General features: G+C 36.9%; 1 protein-coding gene across 1 annotated transcript in view; it reads right to left on the bottom strand.

The window, feature by feature from the left end:
* The window catches only part of dnah7 (dynein, axonemal, heavy chain 7), a gene marked incomplete at its 5' end in the record, with an annotated part of 85794 nt that overhangs the window by 2646 nt on the left and 61306 nt on the right, over positions 1-21842 (bottom strand). Inside the window, 19 exons of the mRNA XM_084422387.1 lie at positions 1191-1294; positions 2191-2368; positions 3220-3372; positions 4750-4980; positions 5103-5240; positions 6385-6570; positions 7490-7651; positions 7808-8008; positions 8230-8391; positions 8534-8710; positions 9211-9303; positions 9420-9614; positions 10208-10334; positions 12402-12737; positions 12968-13101; positions 15137-15327; positions 16150-16304; positions 16946-17109; positions 18405-18590. Coding sequence (XP_084278513.1) covers positions 1191-1294; positions 2191-2368; positions 3220-3372; positions 4750-4980; positions 5103-5240; positions 6385-6570; positions 7490-7651; positions 7808-8008; positions 8230-8391; positions 8534-8710; positions 9211-9303; positions 9420-9614; positions 10208-10334; positions 12402-12737; positions 12968-13101; positions 15137-15327; positions 16150-16304; positions 16946-17109; positions 18405-18590 — 3273 coding nt within the window. The remainder of the gene's footprint in view (positions 1-1190; positions 1295-2190; positions 2369-3219; positions 3373-4749; positions 4981-5102; positions 5241-6384; positions 6571-7489; positions 7652-7807; positions 8009-8229; positions 8392-8533; positions 8711-9210; positions 9304-9419; positions 9615-10207; positions 10335-12401; positions 12738-12967; positions 13102-15136; positions 15328-16149; positions 16305-16945; positions 17110-18404; positions 18591-21842) is intronic.

Below are 21842 nucleotides of genomic sequence, written 5' to 3'. Positions count from 1 at the left end.
CTAAAAATATGGTGGTGAATCAACATTTAATTTTCCCTTGTTGATAATCTAACCCATTGTCCTTGGCTTGGTGTCCAAGATAACTGTAAAACAAAGACAGCTGTCACTAAAAACAAATTAAAATCCCTTTATCAGAAACTCTTAATACACCTCAGAAACGTGGGTGTATTTATGCTCAGTGTTTCAGCTGAAATGAATAATGGCCTTCAAAAGGAATTTGCATTTCAAAGTTTTACTGTAACAAATGCATGTTTAATTAAGTTTAGCTCTTGTCAAAAAAATATTTTGGTAATGAGTTTTCCTGAAATGTCTGAATATTAAACACAGGCAGTGAATGCATTATTTATTGTGATGCAATGTCCATTGTGCAGAATAAAAAGGACAAAACTGACAGAAGTATTTTTACTGATGAAGTAACTGATGTCGTATATAGACAGTTAGAACTCCCTTCTCGTACTGCATTTAAGTATGAAATAACATTTTTAATGTTGAGATTTTCTTAAACTTTCTTCAAGAGGCCCCAAGATGATTTGTTTGAATTAAAAAGAGCCATCTTCAAGGAAATCTGAAAAATGGGGTGTCTGTGCAGACCCTCTGCTGGGTATAAGGCTGCCGAAGTTCCGATTTTCCTTCAAGTGTATTATGCATGTGTTTTTATTTGGCTGCGCTGAGACTGAAGTCAACATATTTACTTTCTTAATACATTATCAATAATAAAAAAAAAATCCTTGTTGAATATTCGGTTTCACTCTGACATATGTAACATTATGGTCAATTTGGGAATGCTGTTTCATGTGGATTCAACAGAAGAAAAGCATTTTATTTGTGGATTAACTTTTTCACACATGGAACCTAATAACAACCAACCATTTCATGCTTTTATAACTGGACTAATTCTGAAGACTGAAGAACCTGAAAGTCTGCAAATATGATGTATTTTTTTCTCTCATGATTGCTTCTTGTTTCCATAGTTACTGTTATAGTTTGCCTGCAAGCAAACATTTTTTGAATTGCACTGAAACTTTTGAATTGCACTGAAACAAGTTTTTGCAAGTTTAATACATTTTCCATCATTACACTGGAATGACTTTCTTGTGACTTGAGTCTCTGTAATATCTACCCACATCAGAGGATATGCATGATATCATCAGCCTTATTTGAATGAGATTAGACATTTTACAGTCTCTCACCACAGGCATGGCGTCATGCAGTATTTTGGGGAAAGACTCTGCCAAGCGTTTTGTTCTCCGATCCCAGCGGGCACCATCTAAGAAAAGGCCACGGATGTAAACACCTGACAGAAGCACAAAGTACAGAGGATTAATTATTAGAAAAAGTATGGGTACTGCATGAGAAGTCACAGTATCTAGCCCAAAATAGATCATGAGATCCACATTTCATTTTTCATCAGGCTGCTGTCATTTTAAGACCTGACGCATGGATCCATTATACTGTTACACAGGCGTTTTCTTTCTCAACTGTTTACATTCACTTAAAACATTACCGACTGTGTTTATGTGAATACTCGCCAAGACTGGCATTTTTACATTATTTTATCTGTATTTGACTGTTTAAGTGCAATAAGTAGCGAAAAAGAACTCAATTTAGTACTGAGAGGCAGCTTTATGTGCGTGCACTTTGGGTGAGCACAAAATTTGCATGTAAAATTGTGCACAATACGCGCAATCCCACGGTTTAAAGATTTAAAACATGCAGAAATATAAGTATCATTTTTACATTGAAAATGTACGAGTATTCAGTTAAAATTAAAAGTAAAAAAATTAAAAGTTAAAAGTACTTTACACCCTTGCACACATGCACGCTAAATAAAAACTCTCCTCATTTTATACACTGACTGATTGAACTATAAAAAATTAAGTAGACACAACAAAGTATCTGTTGAAGTCAAAACCACACATAACCAGCCTCATGCAGTGTGTGATGGTCTCAGAGAGATGGGTTTCCTCTGGAGAGATGCTCATCATGTACTGATGAAAGAGCAGCAGGGGTCTGATGTCAGAGCACTGTAATGTTGTCTCTGATTGATGGCACTCAGCCGCAGTGAGGGGTTAATGAAACTGTGCGTCTCTCTTTCCTTTTGTCACTTGTAACTCATTTCCCTTTCATATATTTTACATTTCATGCTTGTCAATACTCTTTTCTTTCCTTCTCTCTCTTTATCTTTCTCACCATCCTCTGGGGGGTTTTTGTATTCCTTGTCCTCCATGACTTCAAAGTCGAAGCTGAGCAGGTCAATGGGGACGGTGTATTTTCGGGCGAAATTCTGCTGGCTTCCAGTGAGGAAGGCCTGAGTGAAAAAGAAGCCGGAAATCCAGAACACTGCAGGTGTGCCGTCCATGTACCAGCACTGTGTGGATGATACAGATAATACTATTATTAAACACCAAAATCAATAAATCACAAGCAAAATTAACTGATTCTAAAGGCATAACTTGAAGACTAAAAGGAGTCTTTGGAATTTTTTTCCTTTTATTGAATGGAAGGGCACTTGTATAATGTATTTACAATACAGTCTTTTGCAGAAGCACTTTTGTAATCTGAGCTCACTGAATGAGACAGCGAGTCAGTTGCATTTCATGTGATTTTCCCGTGGCTTACAATGCACACTAGAATCCTTTCTGCTTCATCTGCTGTATAAATGTGCACTTGAGTATCCCAAGGTAAGTAAATACTTGAATTGATCACTAGAAATTCTTATGATGTACAGAACTGTGGATATCGAATCCAAATATGTAACACACAGTATTACTGAAAGTAAGAAAGGAAAGGTTTTTTCTCTCATACACTCCCGTTCAAAAGTTTGAGGAAATCATTCTAATATGCTGATTTGGGGCACAAGAAACATTTCTTATCACTATCAACATTGAAAACAGTTGTGTTGCTTAATATTTTTGTGGAAATGATTTTTTAGGATTCTTTGATGAATAGAAAGTTCAAAAGAACAACATTTATTTGAAAGATATTTTTTGTAAAATTATAAATGCCTTCAACTTTTGATCAATTTAATGCATCCTTGCGCAATAAAAGTATTCGTAACTCTTACGACCCCAAACTTTTGAACAGTAGTGTGATTGTAGTCTTTGATACTTAGTTTGACTAAGCAAATACTGTGAACATACCATTTCCATGTCAAATAAAGTGTGATGGACTGTGGTGGAATGAAAAGTACTGTATATGCTTTATCACTGAAGAGTTTACCTGTAAAAACTTGAGTCTTTCAAGAAAGTCGCTGATGTAGCTTCCCAGTGGTTTGAGGCTGGGATACGACGACTTCATCCACATGGCAGGGATGCGGCCCTTCAGAATGCTGCTCACTACTTCCTCAAGTTCAGCAGACATAACCACCAGTCCCTTTGTCAAGATGCACACATGCATTCAATCATTGCTTTGTCTTTCCATCCTGATTGTTTTATGTATAATTGTCAAAATTGCATGGAAATTGCCATCGTATGTCACCTGTGTAAATTCCTCATGGGGGTCATATTTATAGTATACTGACATTTTCTATTCTAAGGAAAAATTATGTTGTGGTTTTCTTTCTAAGGGCTGGTTTCAAACTTTTTTTGCATTTGATGTTGTATAGAGATACATGATCATGAATGATAATGAAAGGATAAAGGAGAGGTTGCTCAGAGCAGAAATCAAGCTGTAGTCAGAAGAGATAAAGGGATTATTTTAGGGTTAGATTATAGGATAAGGGTTCACAATGTGTAAATGAAAGCCACGGTTGTGATCAGATCTCAGCATATGCATCCCTCTCACCCTGCGGGGTGGTAATGCTAACTGGGATCAGAGCTGTCAGTCAAACTAAAGGACAAGGAGGCTCAGCTGGAGTGAACAGCATTAGGACATGCCCTGGGGTACGATGAATTTTCCTTGTTTCTTTCAGCAGGGAGTGAAAGTTCAAATACATTTTTTTTAGTTTGCATTGCTTCTATATAAAGGTTTTGCAGAAAAATGAGAATAATAAATTTATAATAAACTTATTTAAACTAAGGAACAATGCAAACATAAGCATTATACTCTATTAGAATAATCATTTTAAATGGAACTTTCTAAATAAAAAAATAAATAAAATATAAATAAATAAAATATATATATTTTATAATTTATAAATGTATTATCTCATTGAGATCTCATGAGATTATTTTATATTAATCTCAAGCATAGCATTAGTTCTGGCAGGTGATTGTTAATTTATGTTGTCACGTTAAATTATTATCAAGAACATTAATGATATCTGCAATACATTTATGTTGGTTCTGTTCTGGGCGAACTCCCTGCCCATCCATGCAGCCTAGTATGGATAAGAGCAGGGAGATCAGTAAACAGAACAGAACCAACATAAATGTATTGCAGATATAATAATCCTATATCATTTCTATCACCCCTCAACAATCATTTACATTGTGAATAAATGTATTTAGACAATAATGGATACTCTGTGCATTAGCGTGACATGAAATGCCATCATATACTCCTGAAAGCTAAATGAACGTTGCTAACTGGACCATGCTATGAGCAAATGGAGAGAAAACATCCTCAAACTAACAGCTGAGCTTGTCAGAAGCCTCACATGGGAGTATTCTATAGTTGACAACAATGCTTCCATTAGACTGCAAATTCCCACTGGAGCTCAATTTGTGCTCAGACCAGAGAGAATAAGAACCTGAAAACATGATCGATTGAAGTGCTAAACCTTCACAGAGGTTTTGCTAATGTTCTGACCTTGATGGCCTTCTGGATGTTGACACATGAATCCCGGATGGTCTTGAGGAGTTTATTGAATCGTCCCATCTCCTGCACCAGCACTGTGTTCATGCTTTGATTGTAGCTGGTAGGGTACTTGCGCATGGAAGCATCTATATCGAAATCCTGAGGAAGTTTATTAAGAATGTCTGCAGCCACCTCGTACACCATGTCATCAGTAGATGTAGCACTGCCACCTGAAGAACGAGACTGTAAGGGCAAAATCAAGCAAAAATAACAGTTACAAAAATCACTCAGGTCATTGATAGTACTACTAAGAGCTACTTTATACTAGCTAGTTTGCACCAATAATCAAAATGTGTTTTGCGCACCTGAGTGAGAAGAATGCTATCAAACAGCAGCTGTGTTTCCACTTGGTCCTTAGTAATATCAGCATTGGCATTCATGCCAAAGATTTCAGGTGAGGGATTTAGAGGAAGTGTCTTGGTGTACTCGATGTAGCTGTTATACTGAAAAGGAAACAATCAGCTTTTTAATGCAACACTAAATCCAGGATGGTGATGCTAAATAATGGCATGCACTTAAAACAGGCTACCCTTGAGATTGCTGACATTTATAATAATGGCTATGCAAATGACATTCATGAATAAAAGATTTCGAGAGAAAATGCCAAATAAAATTGGGCATAGATTATACATGTGCTCACAAATAAATCAGACATCACCACTGGCAGCAACCCGCTGTGTTTAGTTATTGAACTTATAACTCTTAATCCCTTTTTCAGAAATTTCATACCGATGCATCTACTAAAGACTTGTTTTTTTGTTTGTTTACTAAGTCAATTATGTCTGTAGTCATTTTAAACAGTCGTATAATATGGGAGGGATTCTGACCCACTGAGCTCACTAACACCTTGACTGAGCTTGAACAAAGAAAAGAATTGTTGTTTTCTCATATAATTGCTTTCTCTTAGGCTTTGTTTTGAATGAGAAACCTCGGCCTGCAGAGGTGCATATGGTCTTCCTTTGAAAGAAATATGATCAAGGAAGGAAAAGGATGCCATTCAGTTTTTAGTTGTTATTAAAAACAAGAACGAAGATGCAAATAACAAATAGTACCAAAAATACAATATAAGAAACAAACAAATGAAATTAACAGTGCTTTACTTTTTACTTTTTTTAACAGAAGCATTTAAGTAATTTAAGTAATGTAATAATCAAATGTAAAAATCACTGCATGGTCCTTAGTGCATTAATTACAAATAAATTGATTATTATTAAAGCTACAAAAGTTATTTAGTCTAGGTGAGTGAGTGATTTCCTCTTCTCTTTAGTTGCTTGATTAACATTAATGACAGACAGCAGCAGGTTTATTATATTATAGATATATTAAAATATTTAATTCGATTTTTTGTTTTTATGCATCGATGCAGAATCGTTTACATCAGCATAGCGATGCATCGAAAAAACGATTATATTCCACAGCTCTAATTACTGTTTTTAGTGATCAAATAAATGCAGCCTTTGATGAGCATAAGAGACTTTAAATCTTACCAACCAACATACTTTAGAATGGTGGTATATATGACAGACTGAATATGTTGTTCATCAGTTTTTTCGTTTAACTTTTTGGCACTTTGTCATTGTGTCTTACATCTCCTTCAGATGGTGAGTAATACAGGCCACTGGGGTCAAACTTGTAATCGGCATCGTCAATGATCTTGGGGGTGTAGAATATGGAAACTATTGTGCGCAGGGTCCTGCGATCCCAGTCGTCTGTGACCCGACCTCCGTAGTTACACTCTCCTGTCATGTAGCAAAGAGCATCAAAGGGGATCTCCTAGTGAGGACACAGAGAGAAATCACCATATAAGCAAGACTAAACTTAATAAGATGACCTATACATAACATGGTGGATGAAAATTGTCTGGGGATGGTAATCAGATGAGAATGATGAGTTTAATTAGTACGAATAATTATCTGAAGCATTTTAAGGGAGCAAATGACAAATCCATTTCCATGATGAATCGTTTTTGCAGCTCAGCTTCAATAAACTCTCTTTTTGGACTGAGGTGAAGCTATTTTATCTCAAAAGATCAAGGAAAGTTTGATTTCTCATGATTATGACTTACCTTTTTTTATCATATGAGCTATTTATTTTCATTTTGAATAGTGTGGCTACATGTGTGAACGCTACTTTGAGCATGACTCTAACAAAGACGTTTAAGGTGAGGGCTGTGTCCCAATTTTTCACCCTATTGTTCAGATTGCTTTAAAAAAGACACACAAAAAAGTTTTAAAAGCAGGGCCACTCAACAAATACTTTTTTTTTTAATTGGAGATGCATGTCAGGTTGGTGGGTTCGATATAACGATCTTCAGGGGGGATATGAAAAGATGGACAGAGGAGTGGCAGGATTGTGACATTTCCTGTTGAAATTTCCCTTGCTAATGCAGTGGGTGGCACTCCGTAGCACTGGAGAAATGTCAGAGCATTGAGGGAAGCTCTTGATCAGTTGGTGCAGTCTGCTTGTTTTGAAAGGAGGAAGGGAAGTATGAGGAGTGCTTCTCTGAAGTTGGGAAAATGTCAAGAACGTTCTTTTTTTAGGAGTGGTTTAAGGGGCATGCTGGAAAGCATGAAAAGGAAGAGGGTGATGAGGAGAGTCTGTGTGTGTGTGTGTGTGTGTGTGTGTGTTGTAAGAACAGTAAAAGAACATTTGTTTGTATGTGAATATAAAGAAAAGACACGTGTGATCTCACCTCATACTGGTCCAAGAACATGTGTAACTGCTGGACAGAGATCCGCAGATCTGTCTCGTTAAACTCATAGGGGATGTTCCAGCCAAGAGGACCAAATTTCCTCCTCTCTTGGGCCAGGGCATGGAAGAAGCACAAGCTAAACAGCAGCTTCTTAAAGACAGCCTAAAACACACACACAAAAGGCCTCTTTTTACATTTATTTGAAACAATTAATAGGTAGTTTGATTATGAAGGACTCCAAAAATAAACATTACAACCATCAAAAGATATGCATCATGTTGAGAGCGCTTCAAAAACCTTGAATTTCCTGTGACCTACCGGCTTTGAGCTGCTGTCAAAGAACTCAGGGTCAGATATAGGGTCCATGCAGAAAGAACGGATGATGTTGGAGCGCAGACCCTTGGGAGCCTCATTGGTCATTTTGACTCCGTTTTGCAGTACAGCCACAGGAAAGTTGGGAGAGGGGTAACTGGTCAGCCACAAGCGGAAGTCTGGGTGAACGGTATCTGGATTCAGCTCCTGTCAGAAATTCAAAGTGCTGCTTCAGAGTGTTTCCACTGCACATTGTTTTATGTTGTACACACGCATACATTGGACGTGCAATGCATGCATTTAAATGATAAAGAGTATTTTACATTGAAAATAATAGTCTACATAAAGTAGCAAATGTGGGTGTGAAAATAATAATATTAAAAGCTACTGTTCCATCATGTTTGGATCATCAAATATTTATGTACTACCTCACAAACACGCTCAAGGGTGGACATCCAAGAGGTGGCCAGGTGGCAGTTCTGTAAAACCACCCAGGTTCCCTCCTTCACACCAGTCTCAATCATGCTCATGGCGATGGGGCCCTGACCCTGTCCCAGTGACAGGGAGGTCAGTTTGTTACCTGTGAAACCCTGAACAACAAGCCAAACACAGTGTTAATAATAAAAGACCATCACCCATCACAAACCAAAACAGCATTCCAGATGTAAAAAAAAAATCATCTTTCTACTAATACAGAATAATTCAATCTCAAAAGCCTATAATTGTTTGTACCTGCTCTTCGCCAAACTTGAGCAGTGCTGCCATTGGGTCTGATCCTGGGGACAGGATAAAGATGAGCGGAGCGCAGCAGTGACTGTCCGCAAAAGCTGTGGCTAAATTAAAGGGTGGCACCTCAATAAACTGCTGCCCCAAGTTCTCTGACACAAACTCTTGAACCATGGGAACAATCTGAGATGGGTAGACACAAGAAAAGAAGTCCAAATGTGAGGTTTTTACTGATACTCCACATTATAACATACATACGATTTTTTGATGTGTTTTTTAAAGAAGCCTCTCATGCTCACCAAGGCTGCATTTATTTGATAAAAAAAATACAGTAAAATATTGTGAAATAATACAAACATTTAAAATGACTGTTATATTCAGCAGCCATTACTTCAGTATTTCAGTGTCACATGATCCTGCATAAATCATTCTAATATGCTGATTTGGTGCTCAAACGTTATCAATGTTGAAAACATTTGTGGTGCTGATATATTTTTTATCTTCTTTAATGAATAAGAAGTTCAAAAGAGCAACATTTATTTGAAATAGAAATCTTTTGTAACATTAAAATTGTCTTTACTTTCACTTTTGATCAATTTGATGCATCCTTACTGAATAAAAGTACACATTTTCTTACAATCCAATCCAAGGTATATTAATAAACGCAATAAAAAGAGCCTTACCTTGTCTGGCCGTAAGCATCTTATGACCAACATCCTTTGGAAATGTCCTAGTTTCTCCTGCCACTCCGAAGGGAATGCAGCGTTTTGGGGGTCCTGCAGAACACACACAGACCATAAAATGAAAAATCTGGTGTTCCTTTCATACTTCCCCTGTCCATTTCATACCACTGAGCAGGAAAGAAATGGTGTGTGCTTAATCTCAATGGCACCTTGCTATCGTAAACCTCTTTCCAGCCGTCCCGGTGTCGAGCCAGGTCTTTCCGCAGGCCTTTAAAGCAATCCATCTCATCCAATCGACAGATCTCATCCCAGGATGTTTTAGGCAACCAGGTGCAGGGGTTCGAATGAGGGTTATCCAGACCCACACCACCTGTCAGGAGAAAACGCCATTCATTGTCATCCACCTGAAAGAGAAGGGAACAGAAGGTGGTAGGGGAAAGTTGTCCACGCATTACTTCATTCAGTTACATCTGCAATAAAAATTCTCCTTCACTGAGTTTAGGCACAATTTGTTTTTCAGCAGCTGTGCTTGATTAAACATCCAACTCAAAAGAACAGAGCTACATCAAATGATTCTTAAAGTCACCGACAGAAAAGCAGCAGTATATGAAAATAAATGTACTGGTGCATCAGCCCCACACCACATGATTCAGGAGCTGACAAAACTACTGACAGTACAATAAATGGATGATAGACAGTTGAAACTTGAGTAACAGCTCAGGCATGGAGAGCCAGTGCGACAAACATGGATCATAAATCAATTAAACTTTGATTAAATCGGTTAAACTAGTGTTTATGTGGACGAATGTTGCAGGACCATTTAAACAGTCGTGATATAAACATCGTCAGACTGATGCATGCAAGTCATTAACCTTAAGATGACTGTGTGAGAGTAACCTCTTCATTCTTACTATTATTTATCAGATGAAGCACTGTCTTTCCCAAGTTTATTGATTCAATAAATCACAGCTGTGCGCAAGTGGAGGCAGTTACTCACAAGCTTGTTGTGTTTGAGCAGATTGACATTGAGGCAGAAGGAGAAGAGGAGTTTGTCCTTCTCAAACAGAGAGCGACATACGTTGACGTAAAGCGAGTACGTAAAATGGTCCTTCAGAATTTGGAGTCTAAATACACAGAGAAAGCATTGTGGCAGAAATCAGTTCAACATTTTGAAAAAATGAGTGATGTGATGTACATTAAACATAATACACAAAAAAAAACTTTTAAATGTTACTAGACCACACTTGTTTTTAGGACTAGTCAAGTCATCTTCATTTATATAGCGCTTTTAACAATGTAGATTTTAAAAGCGGCTTTACAGTAATAAACGGATAATTTAAGGTAACAGAGATTGTTTTGGTTTTATAGCGGTTCTTGAATAAAGATATTTTCCAGCTAAAGTTAGTTTTGATTGATTCACTTCCGTCGCAAGGATCATTAGTTATTAAATTAGAGGCCGCTAAGACGACATCGTTCTCTCTACACAGACTTTATACGCGAACCTGTGAGAAACACTGATGGCGCTCACGTGCGCATCAAGAATTAATTCTATAGTTATGCGCATTTGAATATATGTGCGCAGGTTTGTAATTCCCTACAAACCAAGCCTTAAACTACTTGTCTGGCCTTAAAATTTTGATACAGAATTTTATTACGCAAAACCAAAAACTACATTTAGTTATATTTGTATGTTTGCTATAAAAGGTTTCTTCTCGTTTTCATTGGAATTTATCAATATCCTTATAGCTTTGATGTTAATAATCATCATATTTAATCCACCAGTAAGCTGGTGTGTGGTGGGCGTTCTGGCGCAATATGGCTGCCGTCGCATCTTCCAAGTGGATGCTGCACATTGGTGGTGGTTGAGGAGATTGCCCCTTCTATGTAAAGCGCTTTGAGTGCTGAGAAAAGCGCTATATAAATGTAATGAATTATTATTATTATTATTATTATATTTGTGTTCAATGACTAGACCAGTGGTTCTCAACCTTTTTTTTTACTTTGTCCAAATCATTACCCTCTAATCTGAGCTGATATGTATCTCTGGTAATAATAATAACAACAACAATAACAATAATAATAATAAACAATCTAAAAATTATATTTTCAGTGTTTTTTACATTTTAATCAAGATATTATTATAAGATATGAAGAACTTATCATTCTTCTTTGAAGAACCAGGATTTATATATGAGAAAGCCTTAATTTCAAAAAAGTGTGATTCCTAGACCTGAAAAAGTCACCTAAAGTAAGAAAGGTAATGAATATATATTTTTCTGGTTATGCCAAGTTCTGAAATTTTATCAGGTACAAATTTTTGCAAATCAGTATCCTTAATCTCTATTTAGTAAATCACAAAAAACCTGAAAATGTCATGGGACTTTCGAATATTGTAGTGGAAAATGGGGGGCCCTGGAGCCAAAAAGTTCCAGAACCACAGTCTGATTGGGTCTTGGAGACCAGGTTGAGAACCACTGGACTAGACATTAAATCTTTTTAAATGTCACTTTAGATAAACACACTTTTAAAAATATTAAATAAACACCTGCTGCTACTGAAGAAGAGCTTTAAGAGCACTCTCTTAAGTTTTAGAGATCTGGTTTTGGTGTTTCTGTCCTATAGAGAATTGGCAATGTGTTCTTTTAACCAGAGGATTCTTTCTGCCCTGGACTGAAGTGTCATAATATTCTCACAGCTCTCAGATATCAAACTCACATCAGAACGCCATACTGGCCGAGTAAGACGTAGTAGTCATACAGGGAAACAATGTATTCATATTCTTTTGTTTAAAAAACCTCCCCACACTACACGTCCATATTACAGCAGAATCCATGTCAGAGATAGTCTCTCAGGAAACTGTGGTGCCTTTAAAAGGAGTTTTCAATTAAAAATGAATGTTCTGTCATAATTTTTGACATTCCAAAACCTGTATGACTTTCTATCTTCTGTAGAACATACTTTCACTGAATGGACAAAAAACAAACCAAAATGACACAGAGGTCTGGAAAGACATGAGGGTAAGTACATAATTATAGAACTTGACCTATCCTATTAAGTATCTATATGTGCTAGATTCAAAGTGTCTTATAGCTGCAACTTTGACTTTTCAAAGCATGCCATAATTAAGATGAAACACAATACATTACTGTAATAGACATGCTTTAAAAATAACATCGGAAGGGACATAGCACCTTTGTTCAAGAAGGTCACTTTTTGTAGAATTATCAATGGACATGATGAAGAGGTTGATGAACCAGGTTAGAGAGTACTGATACATGGGCTCGATGTTGGCCAGGTCAGCGATGGAAAAAAACAAAATTGCAGAGTGGATGGCGATGGGGGTGTAGCCCAAGCGTGTCTGATCAATCTTCTGCTCAGTAACCTCAGCAATAGCCTGTTTCTCAGAGATCTTATTGGCCAGAACCTTAGAAGATGAGAGGATCTGAACAGCAGACTCATCTTCCAAAATGTTCCCCTCGGAGGCAGAGAGCACTTCTAGGATTTTATCCTCTATTTCTTTCAGCTGTCTACAAAGTAAAGAGAGAGAAAGTACATGGATAAACACACAAATGTGCAATACCTGTTTGGTTTGTTTTTGACATGACTGCACAGAGAGAGCATGTTGCTCTTTGCCCTCACTTCATAAGGAGATCATTATGTACCCAAGGATTCAACTTGTCTTGCTTTTAGACACAATATTTGAAGTAAGGAACCCATAGGACTAAACTGTCAGGTTAATTGTGTTTCTGGGTGATACCTCTTGTTCTCAGCGCCCTGTACGATGAGCGCTTGTTTCTCCTCTTCAAGGTCAGGTCTCTCTCTGGCCACCACAATGCCCAGCAGCTGGTCTTGCATCCCCTCTGGGGTGATCATGAAGTTCAGCAGTGTCACCTGAACAAAACAGGAGAAAAACACTGACAATGCTGGGGGCAGCTGTTCTTAGAATCCTATTTTTAATGAGAGCAGACGCTTGTGTTTATTTTTTACAAGAGCCTCAAATGGCCACAGATTCACTTTATGGATATGGCGTAACCGATCACAAAACTAACTTTTCTAGAAAATTATATCCTCCAAGGTTTTGTGACTGCTTGCTTGCTATTATCAGACCTAATATTTCTTTAATTACCGGCTGTGATACATGTGAGTCTTTGGTGGAACACATTTTGTGATGAAGAATTGTAATCCTGATGTTCCTCAACAATATCATTTGTTTTATCCTGTTGTGAACACCACATGCTCCTACATCATCCTATATTGAAATGATATCTCAGACTCATTAAGGAGTCTAGGTGGTTGCTAAGAAATCAAGTCCAGAGTCCAGGTATTTCAAGCAGGTATTTTTTTGAAAGTTCAAAAATTTGTTCAAGTATGCAGACCAGCCTGACACAGCAAAACTGACTCAACCAATGAGTTTAGGGCAGATGATTGTTCAGAATATTGTTTGCAAATCCTTTAGGTGGCCCTAGTGGCACAGAAATGGCACACCAGCCCTTTTAATTAAATTTTAAACAATGGTCATGAAGACTGTCTGTAACACTTTAAGACAAAGTTTAATAGTATTCTATGCATACAGTATGTTTTCTATGTGCATGTTTATGATTTTATGGCAGAAGAGCTAGAATAAGTTTTTTTGTTTTAAGTGTCATGAAAAAAACTCTCAACTGGCCAATGATTTATTTATCAGTTTCCGGTTGCAGTTTAACCTAAGAAGATTTTATGTAGAAGACAGCAAGGTTAATGGCTCCTTTGAATGAGACTAACCACCATGTTATTAAAACACTTCTCAGGGGAGAAAGCTTCACTAAATACAATTTTAAAATATCTTAATTTTTAACTTTGATGCTTTCAAAGACTGTACACTTAATGACACTGACTCAAGTCCCCATCACAGACCAAAACATCAGAGTGTTTCAAAACCATACAGAAACAAAAGATTAATTCAAGGACAAGAGAGGTCATTTAATGTATATTAAAATCAGTGTACACTACCGTTCAAAAGTTTGGGGTTAGGAAGATTTATTTTTGAAAGGAATTAATACTTTTAGTCATAAAGAATGAAATAAATTGATTAAGACATTTATAATGACATTTATAAATGCCATCTGTAATGTCAAAAGATTCCCATTTCAAATAAATGCTGTTATTTCTATACATTATCTTTAAAAAATGTATAATGTATATATTTCCACAAAAACTATTAAGAGGCACAACTGTTTTCAACAGTGATGATAATTATAATATTAATAATAATAATAATAATAATAATAATAATAGTAATAATAGGACATGTTTTAAGCACCAAAGCAGCAGAGTGGAGCAATGTTTTTTTTGTTTTTTGTTTTTTAATTTATGAGTGAAATAAGGTCTGTGGTAAACATAACTTGATCATTTGCTCTACAACGTGAACTGCGCACACTTTTACAGCCCAACTGTTCTTATCTAGTCACTTATTTCAAACATATGTTTATTAAAATAAAATTCAAGTTTTTGATATGGGTGTGTGTAATTTATGTTGCAGACCTTGTTTTACTCATGAATATAAAAACCCTATTATAAAACCTCATAGGAAAATCAGGAGGGAACAAGTGAAGTGGCGAATTAGACTTCTGGGTTTTGACGACATCCCTGCACCACTCTATTAGAATGCTTTCTGAAGTATCATGTGACACTAAAGCCTGGAGTAATGGCTGCTAAAAATTCAGCTTTGCCATCACAGGAATAAAATATATTAAAATAAAACACTGTTATTTTAATTTGTAATAATAATAATTCACAATATTTCAGTTTTTACAGTATTTTTGATCAAATAAATGCTGCCTTAGTGAGCATAAGAGTTTGTTTACACAAACTTGTTTAGAAGCAGACATTAGTTTGTGTGTATGCCTGTGCGCATTCGTGTGTGACTTCACATGTAAAGAAGATTCACCTTGACTGAGATCTCAGGTAGATAATGTGGGTTTCGTAGCTTTGTTGTTATGTAAAACCGGAAATCTGGAGCATATTCAATAGTGGAGTCACCCAGCCGGATGCAGACACTGCCACCCTGTTTAAAAGTCTGTTTCAGCAGCAGGGGCTCAAGTATGGGGTCCAGTTCTTCCCCAACATTCTCCAGCAATACTACAACACACCATGGATGAATGATTACAGTTAAGCTAAAACCAAACAAAAGCTGCAGAGGCATTTATTTGATCTGCTCACAAGAAAAATAGGTAGAAGAGGGAATTGAAGGAATGCAACAGGAAAAGAAAGAAAGAAAAGAAATTAATAAATAAACTCAATGCAAATTCCAGAGGTGACCGGTAACAAAAAAACAATCCACACAAGACAGCTAAGCACCGGCCTGCCTACACAGCTGCCTTTCATCCCAGAGCAACACCGATGAGGAGGAGCTGAGGATGGAAGACAGAGGCACCTAAGGCAAGATTACTTGGCTCATTTGCGCATCTCGTGTTGCGGTTTGGGTCCACCCCTGGGTCTCCTTTGCATTCAAGAGTGTAAAATTAGCTGGAAATTGTGCTTTCAGGCTTTATGCGTTATGTACAAGACACAACTATGCTGCTCCAGGGGAAGAGAGAGAATGAGTACATTTATCAACAGGTAACATGCACTGGTTTGGATCTAACTGTGATGTGTGCTTGTTTTTCATGGTGGAGGGGGACCCCTGGGGAGAAATACTGGTATTGCACCTGTGAGAACAGTTTATTTTATTATTTGTTTTGTTGTTGTTTATGTATTTGATTTTTGCATTTGATTCATTTGATAAGACCAAAACGAATACTCTTAAATTTGATTGTTCCCTTGGCAAAAAAAGAAAAAAAGAAAAAAGAAAAAGACATGATAATGACCTGTCCGAGCAGTGATATGAGTATTATAAAATTAAGCTTTAAATTCATTTTCAGAATTCTGTTGTCCTCGTGTTTAAAAGCTGTCACCTCTCACCTGGAGTGCCAAACTGGATGCAGTTTTCTAGTGTGCGCACAAAGTCGCCATCACTGAGCTTGATGACATGGAGACTGTTGGATTTCTCCATGTTCTTCAGCCACTTGTTGGCCTGGCCCTGAGGATCAATCATCAGCGGCCATCTCCTGGCATTACTGCAGAGAACAAACATCTCACTAATACTCAACAAACAAGAGTTTCCTGTCCATGACAAATCATCTCCATCTTATCCAAAATTGACAGTTTTCTAATAACTTCCAGGTCACATATTTAAGAATATTATCACAAAATGTTTCAACAAAAAAATTCTGCTTTTGTTGTATTATTCCTCAACTCAAGAACAAGTCATTCATAGGTCACTTCTACTGTTAAATAGCAGTATTTACCATGTGTCTAAAAGTTGTATTTTCAGTATTGATCCGTTACAGCAATACAGTACATCCATGCACATTTTTGTCCAAACTGTGGTATTGCTACAGAATGCAAATCTATATCTCCAGCACATCTAGTATGTACTATCTTTCATTTTTAATTAAATACGTGCAATCCAGTGTGAAGTGTGAAATAGATTAAATATGTTTACAGTGACTGACTAGTGAGAATAGTGAGAATTTTGTTGTTGCACTTCATCAAAGCTGCATTTATATGCTGCTAGAAGGAATCTCATAAAATATGAAAATGGTTTGGTTTCCTAAACCTGAAACTTCCTAAAATAAGTCTGATTTCATATCGAATACAAATGGCACTCTAAAATGGTCAAATTTAAAGTAACATATATTGGCAAAAAAAAACTCACGAGATGATGATTCCGTTGTCAACGGAGAAGCTGTCTGAAGGGAGGCCAGCAATGGTCCAGCTACGGATTTTCACCGGCTCACCCAAGGAGCTCATCAGTGACATGTTCTTGGAGCAAGGAATTCCTCTTGTCTTACATGTGTCAATCCACTCCTCTGTAGCTCGCTGTAGAGATAAACACAGAAACACACACATGGTTCAAGAAAGACAACATGATCACAGCTGCTTTAATCCAGAAACATCCACTGACGAGTGGTTAGTCTACTGATACATGTAAGAAGTTTAAAATCCTATTTGAAAACACAGATCCATAGATTCAACCTTATCTGTTAGTTTCAACTTAATAATAGTACTGTGGACTGTACTATTATCGCTTCTATATCTTTGTTTTCAGTTTAAATCCAATAAAGACATAGTGCACACAAAGGTAATAAGCTGTGTGTCATGTACCTGCACGAAAGCTTATATAAAAAACCCTCTGTTGGGAGAAAAGATATTGCTTTCACAGAGGGGGAAATATTAAAGTTAAACTACTCCCTGCTCCCCGAGTGCTATTTTAAACTCACCATAGCAATCCCGGGTATTGTACAAAGTGTTTTCACTGAATTCATTCATTTTTTATGGACTCTGCTCTGTTGTTAAGAGTAACCAGCTGACAAGGGCAAATGTGTAAAAATAATGTCTATAGAAGGATATCAAAAACACTTTAATAACGTTCCACCTGAGACGCATAAACTGTACTGAAAATGAATATGAATTTCACTCACGTTATAGTGCATAGACTGAAAAGTAATGGAAAACTAAACAAGACAAATACATTTCAGCCAGACAAACCCTGTCCCAGATGCCTTTCAAAGTTCAATAGACTCTCCTGCGCTGCAAAATATTGCTAGGATTTTACTTTGGACAATAAAACATTATATTAAAATTTTCAGTGTTAGCTAGGTAATTTCTCATTAACAGTAAATTAAAATATTTTGTTAAATTGTGCAATCTTACAAATAAGGGAATAAAGGTGTGGTCACATTAGCAAAAATGTCTTCTGTCAATAGTGTATCGACGTACAGTATGAAGCACAGCTCACAAAGTCACTTTCAACTAAACAGCTTTCTGTTGATCAATGTGGCGAATCTGAACGACCAACTTGAACCAGTTGCAAAATCTGCGTGGGGAAATCTTTGGCCTTTACGCGAAATTTTAGATCGCATAAATTTTGTCTAAAATGACTGGATTTCCCCCATAAAAATTTGCACGACAACGGTAATGTGACTGCATCTTAAATCCTTGTGCTTGAAGATTTTAATTATGTGTGCTTGCGTACTTATGGATGCATTTACATAGTTGATAAAAGTAATTGATTTTAGTTTATGTTGCTATTAATATTTTATTGATATGAACAACGTGGGTTGATAAGCACTTGGATTAGCAATAGAAATGGATTGTTTTCTGTGTTGGCACACCTGTCTAAAACTGGAGGTAAAGGCACCCAGGTAGGCCACTATAGCAGCAGAGATGAGAATGTCTCCAGTGAGGTTGTTGTAGAGTTCGCCTAAGTCACAGGCAGTCTCACTCCAGCGGGTCTTCTCGCCCCCTAACCCACCAATGAGCTGCTCTGCACGCTCTAGCTTTTTACTGCACAACTCCACCTACAGAAAAAGAACAAAAGGAAAATAAGGAGACTAAAAGGATGCAAAAGTTTGGGGTCAGATTTTTTTTTTTTTTTAAAGAGATTAGTAAGTTTTTTTCAGCAGGGACACAGTTAACTGATCAAATGTGACAGTGACAGTAAATACATTTATAATGTTACAGAAGATTTCTATTTGAAATAAATGAGGTTATTTTGAACTTTCTATTCATCAAAGAACCCTGACAAAAAAGTCACAATTTCCACAGAAATATCAAGCAGCACAACAGTTTTTAACAATATTATAACACACTTCTTCCCTGATATGTACCATAACAACTAAGGGCCAGTTCTAAAGTAGGGATGCACCGATACAATTTTTTTCAGAATCGATCCGATCCGATACCAAAAATTCTGAGTATCGGCCGATACCTATCCGATACCGATACCAGTGCAGTTTTTTTTTTTTAAATCAAGTAGAATTTCTATAACTGTGTTGAACTGATAATCACTATTTTGTGTGTTAAACACAATCTACTTAAAGGAGAAGTTCACTTTTAAAATGAAAATTCTGTCATCATATACTCAGCCTCATGTTGTTTCAAACCTGTATGAATTTCTTTCTTCTGCTGAACAGAAAGGAAGATATTTAGAAGATTATCAGTAACCAGACAGTTTTTGGGTCCCAATGACTTCCATAGTATATTTTTTTCCTACTATGGAAGTCATTGGGACCCAAAAACTGTCTGTTTACTGATAATCTTCTAAATATCTTCCTTTCTGTTCAGCATAAGAAAGAAATTCATACAGCTTTGAAACAACATGAGGGTGAGTATATGATGACAGAATTTTCATTTTAAAAGTGAACTTCTCCTTTAATACAGGCAACTTCATTATAAAGAAAAACAACAACAACAACAACAACAACAAAATATATGATAATAATCTGACATAAATGCTATTATAAACTAGATTAGTGGATAATTCAGCAGTAAAATTTAGTCTAGGAAAATCACGAGTGCACAATAATTGTATAAAATCTGAACATTTTGTGAAAAAAAAAAAAAAAAAAAAAAACGTTTATTGGGGAACAAATTAGAGACATTAAGTGTAACACTAAATCTGGTAAAACTTTGCACATTGCTCTTTGTATTGTTGTAAAATACATTCATGAAAAACAAGATAAAAATCAAAAATATCAATTATTTTATATAGCCTACTATAATTTTTTTAAGACATTTTTTAAATGTATAGCACAGCTGTTTAATGAGGTATCAACATATGATAGATAGGACGGAACAAGAACGGCTATTGATAATCTTTCATTGCGTCACTGTATTATGATATGAAAGGCTCCAATGCAGTGCGGCACAAAGCGCTTATGCGCATCGCGAGCGCAGAATGATGCGCTTGAAGCAACACGAGTCACAGCGCGCAGCGCGTCGAGTCCGCATTGAAAAGTTTAAAGCACAAAGAAAATACATATTGATGCGTAGTGTATTATACAGTATCTATCTATGCAATAGTTTATTCGGCATTTTCTTTTAACAGTTTTAAATTTCAGTAACTGTGCGTGAAGAACAAATAGTGCTCTGACTTTACTCCAGTGTTGTGATCTAATAACAGACACCCGGTAGAAAGTAACATGATTAAGGTAACGGTTACAGCAATAAAGTCCAGCAAGATAAAGTTGTTTTAAGCGAAACCATAGACCTTTATCTACAGATCAAGTATAATAACAGTTACATTGAATCATCTTGGAGAGAGTTTTATCGTGTTAACTGTCCTAACCGAACGCGACGCGCTGTTTGAATGCTGAATGAAGAATGATTGACAGCCGCAGCTGAGGGAAACGTTTACCTGAGCTTGAATTTAACGACTTAAATATTAATTTCTATCTCACATTATACTATATAATGGCTTCAGAACAGTTATAATATTGTACACGAAAACTTATGGTGCTTTATAATGTTTGTGTGCGTTTTGTGGGGCTTAACAATAACACTGAATAGTAGGCTATAGCACAATATCGGATTTGGATCGGCCTCGTCTGACTGATACCCGATCCGGCAAAAATGGCAGTATCGGATCGGCGCATCCCTATTCTAAAGGCCAGTCACCATTTAAAAACAGGCAGAAACAGGTGTTGGCATCAAAGATACAGCAGGCTAAATGTGGCTGTCATCTGTATTCAAAGAGAATCAGCTACTCATACGTTTAGAAAAGGCAGATCAGATATGACTGCATTTATATAAAAAATTTGTGACCAGAAATGAATGTTTACTAAACAAACATCCTTCCAAATAAAGCATCTAATAGAATGTCTGATCCACTAGTGCAGGTCCTCTTTCATCATAACAGATAAATGGATCCTTGAAACCACAGTTTGGCACTAGAGAAACATCAATCTTTGTTTGAAATGACAGAGTGAGCTTGCACAGCTACTGCAGAGTGATAGAAGCTCAGCGCTAGGGCACGAAGCTGACAGCAATCCAAACATCTTACTCGCTTCCTGTGAAGATACTTCACTAATTCTATGTGACATTGGTGCATCAGGCATCATGGACACTTTATTGTCTTTGAGATGAATTCCTCCATAATTCCTGGTCTTTCCAACTCATATCCCAAAGTGAGAAAACAGTTTAAAAGAGGCCTTTCCAGTGGAGCTTCAGGTACAGCATAACAGGTTTTCCTCAGTGCATTCAAGTGCCTTGATTCTGGCCATGCTTGAGAGAGCATGGCATAAACAATTTCTACCCTCCAATAGGGAAAATAGACAACCTGAATTACAAACATGGAGAGAAGGGGGGAAAAAAGAAGAAGGAACATGAAAGGAAGTGAAATAGGGCAGAAAACGGCAGCAGGGCCTTGGTGATGCTTGGTTTACCCAAACGCGCTAAACTGACAGGCAGTCTCCACAGACAAATGAGAACAGTGCGTGTGCGTGTGTGTGTGTGTGTGTGTGCCCCTGTGTGTTTTTGTGTGGGTTTAGAAACAAAGGCTTCACTCATACAACTTCAAAGTTCGAACATAAAAATGATCTGAAGGAAAGTAAACAAAGAAGAAAAGGAAAACATTCCCTCAACTCCTCTTGATGTAAAAACACAAACTAAATTCCTAAATAAACAAACTTCCTGCAAGGAGCGGACATTTTCAACAGGGTTGGGCTGCACTGGAGGAGAGGTTACAAAGAATGTCAGAAAAATAGTTGAACATTGTGTAATACACAACGGTTCAGGAACAGTAGCGAACCGTTTGTTGATTGTGAGAACCT

This window comes from Rutilus rutilus (assembly GCF_951802725.1).
Source record: "Rutilus rutilus genome assembly, chromosome: 10".
Classification (NCBI taxonomy): Eukaryota; Metazoa; Chordata; class Actinopteri; order Cypriniformes; family Leuciscidae; genus Rutilus; species Rutilus rutilus.
Note: the sequence above shows the minus strand (reverse complement) of the source record. Positions and strands in the feature narration are given on the sequence as shown.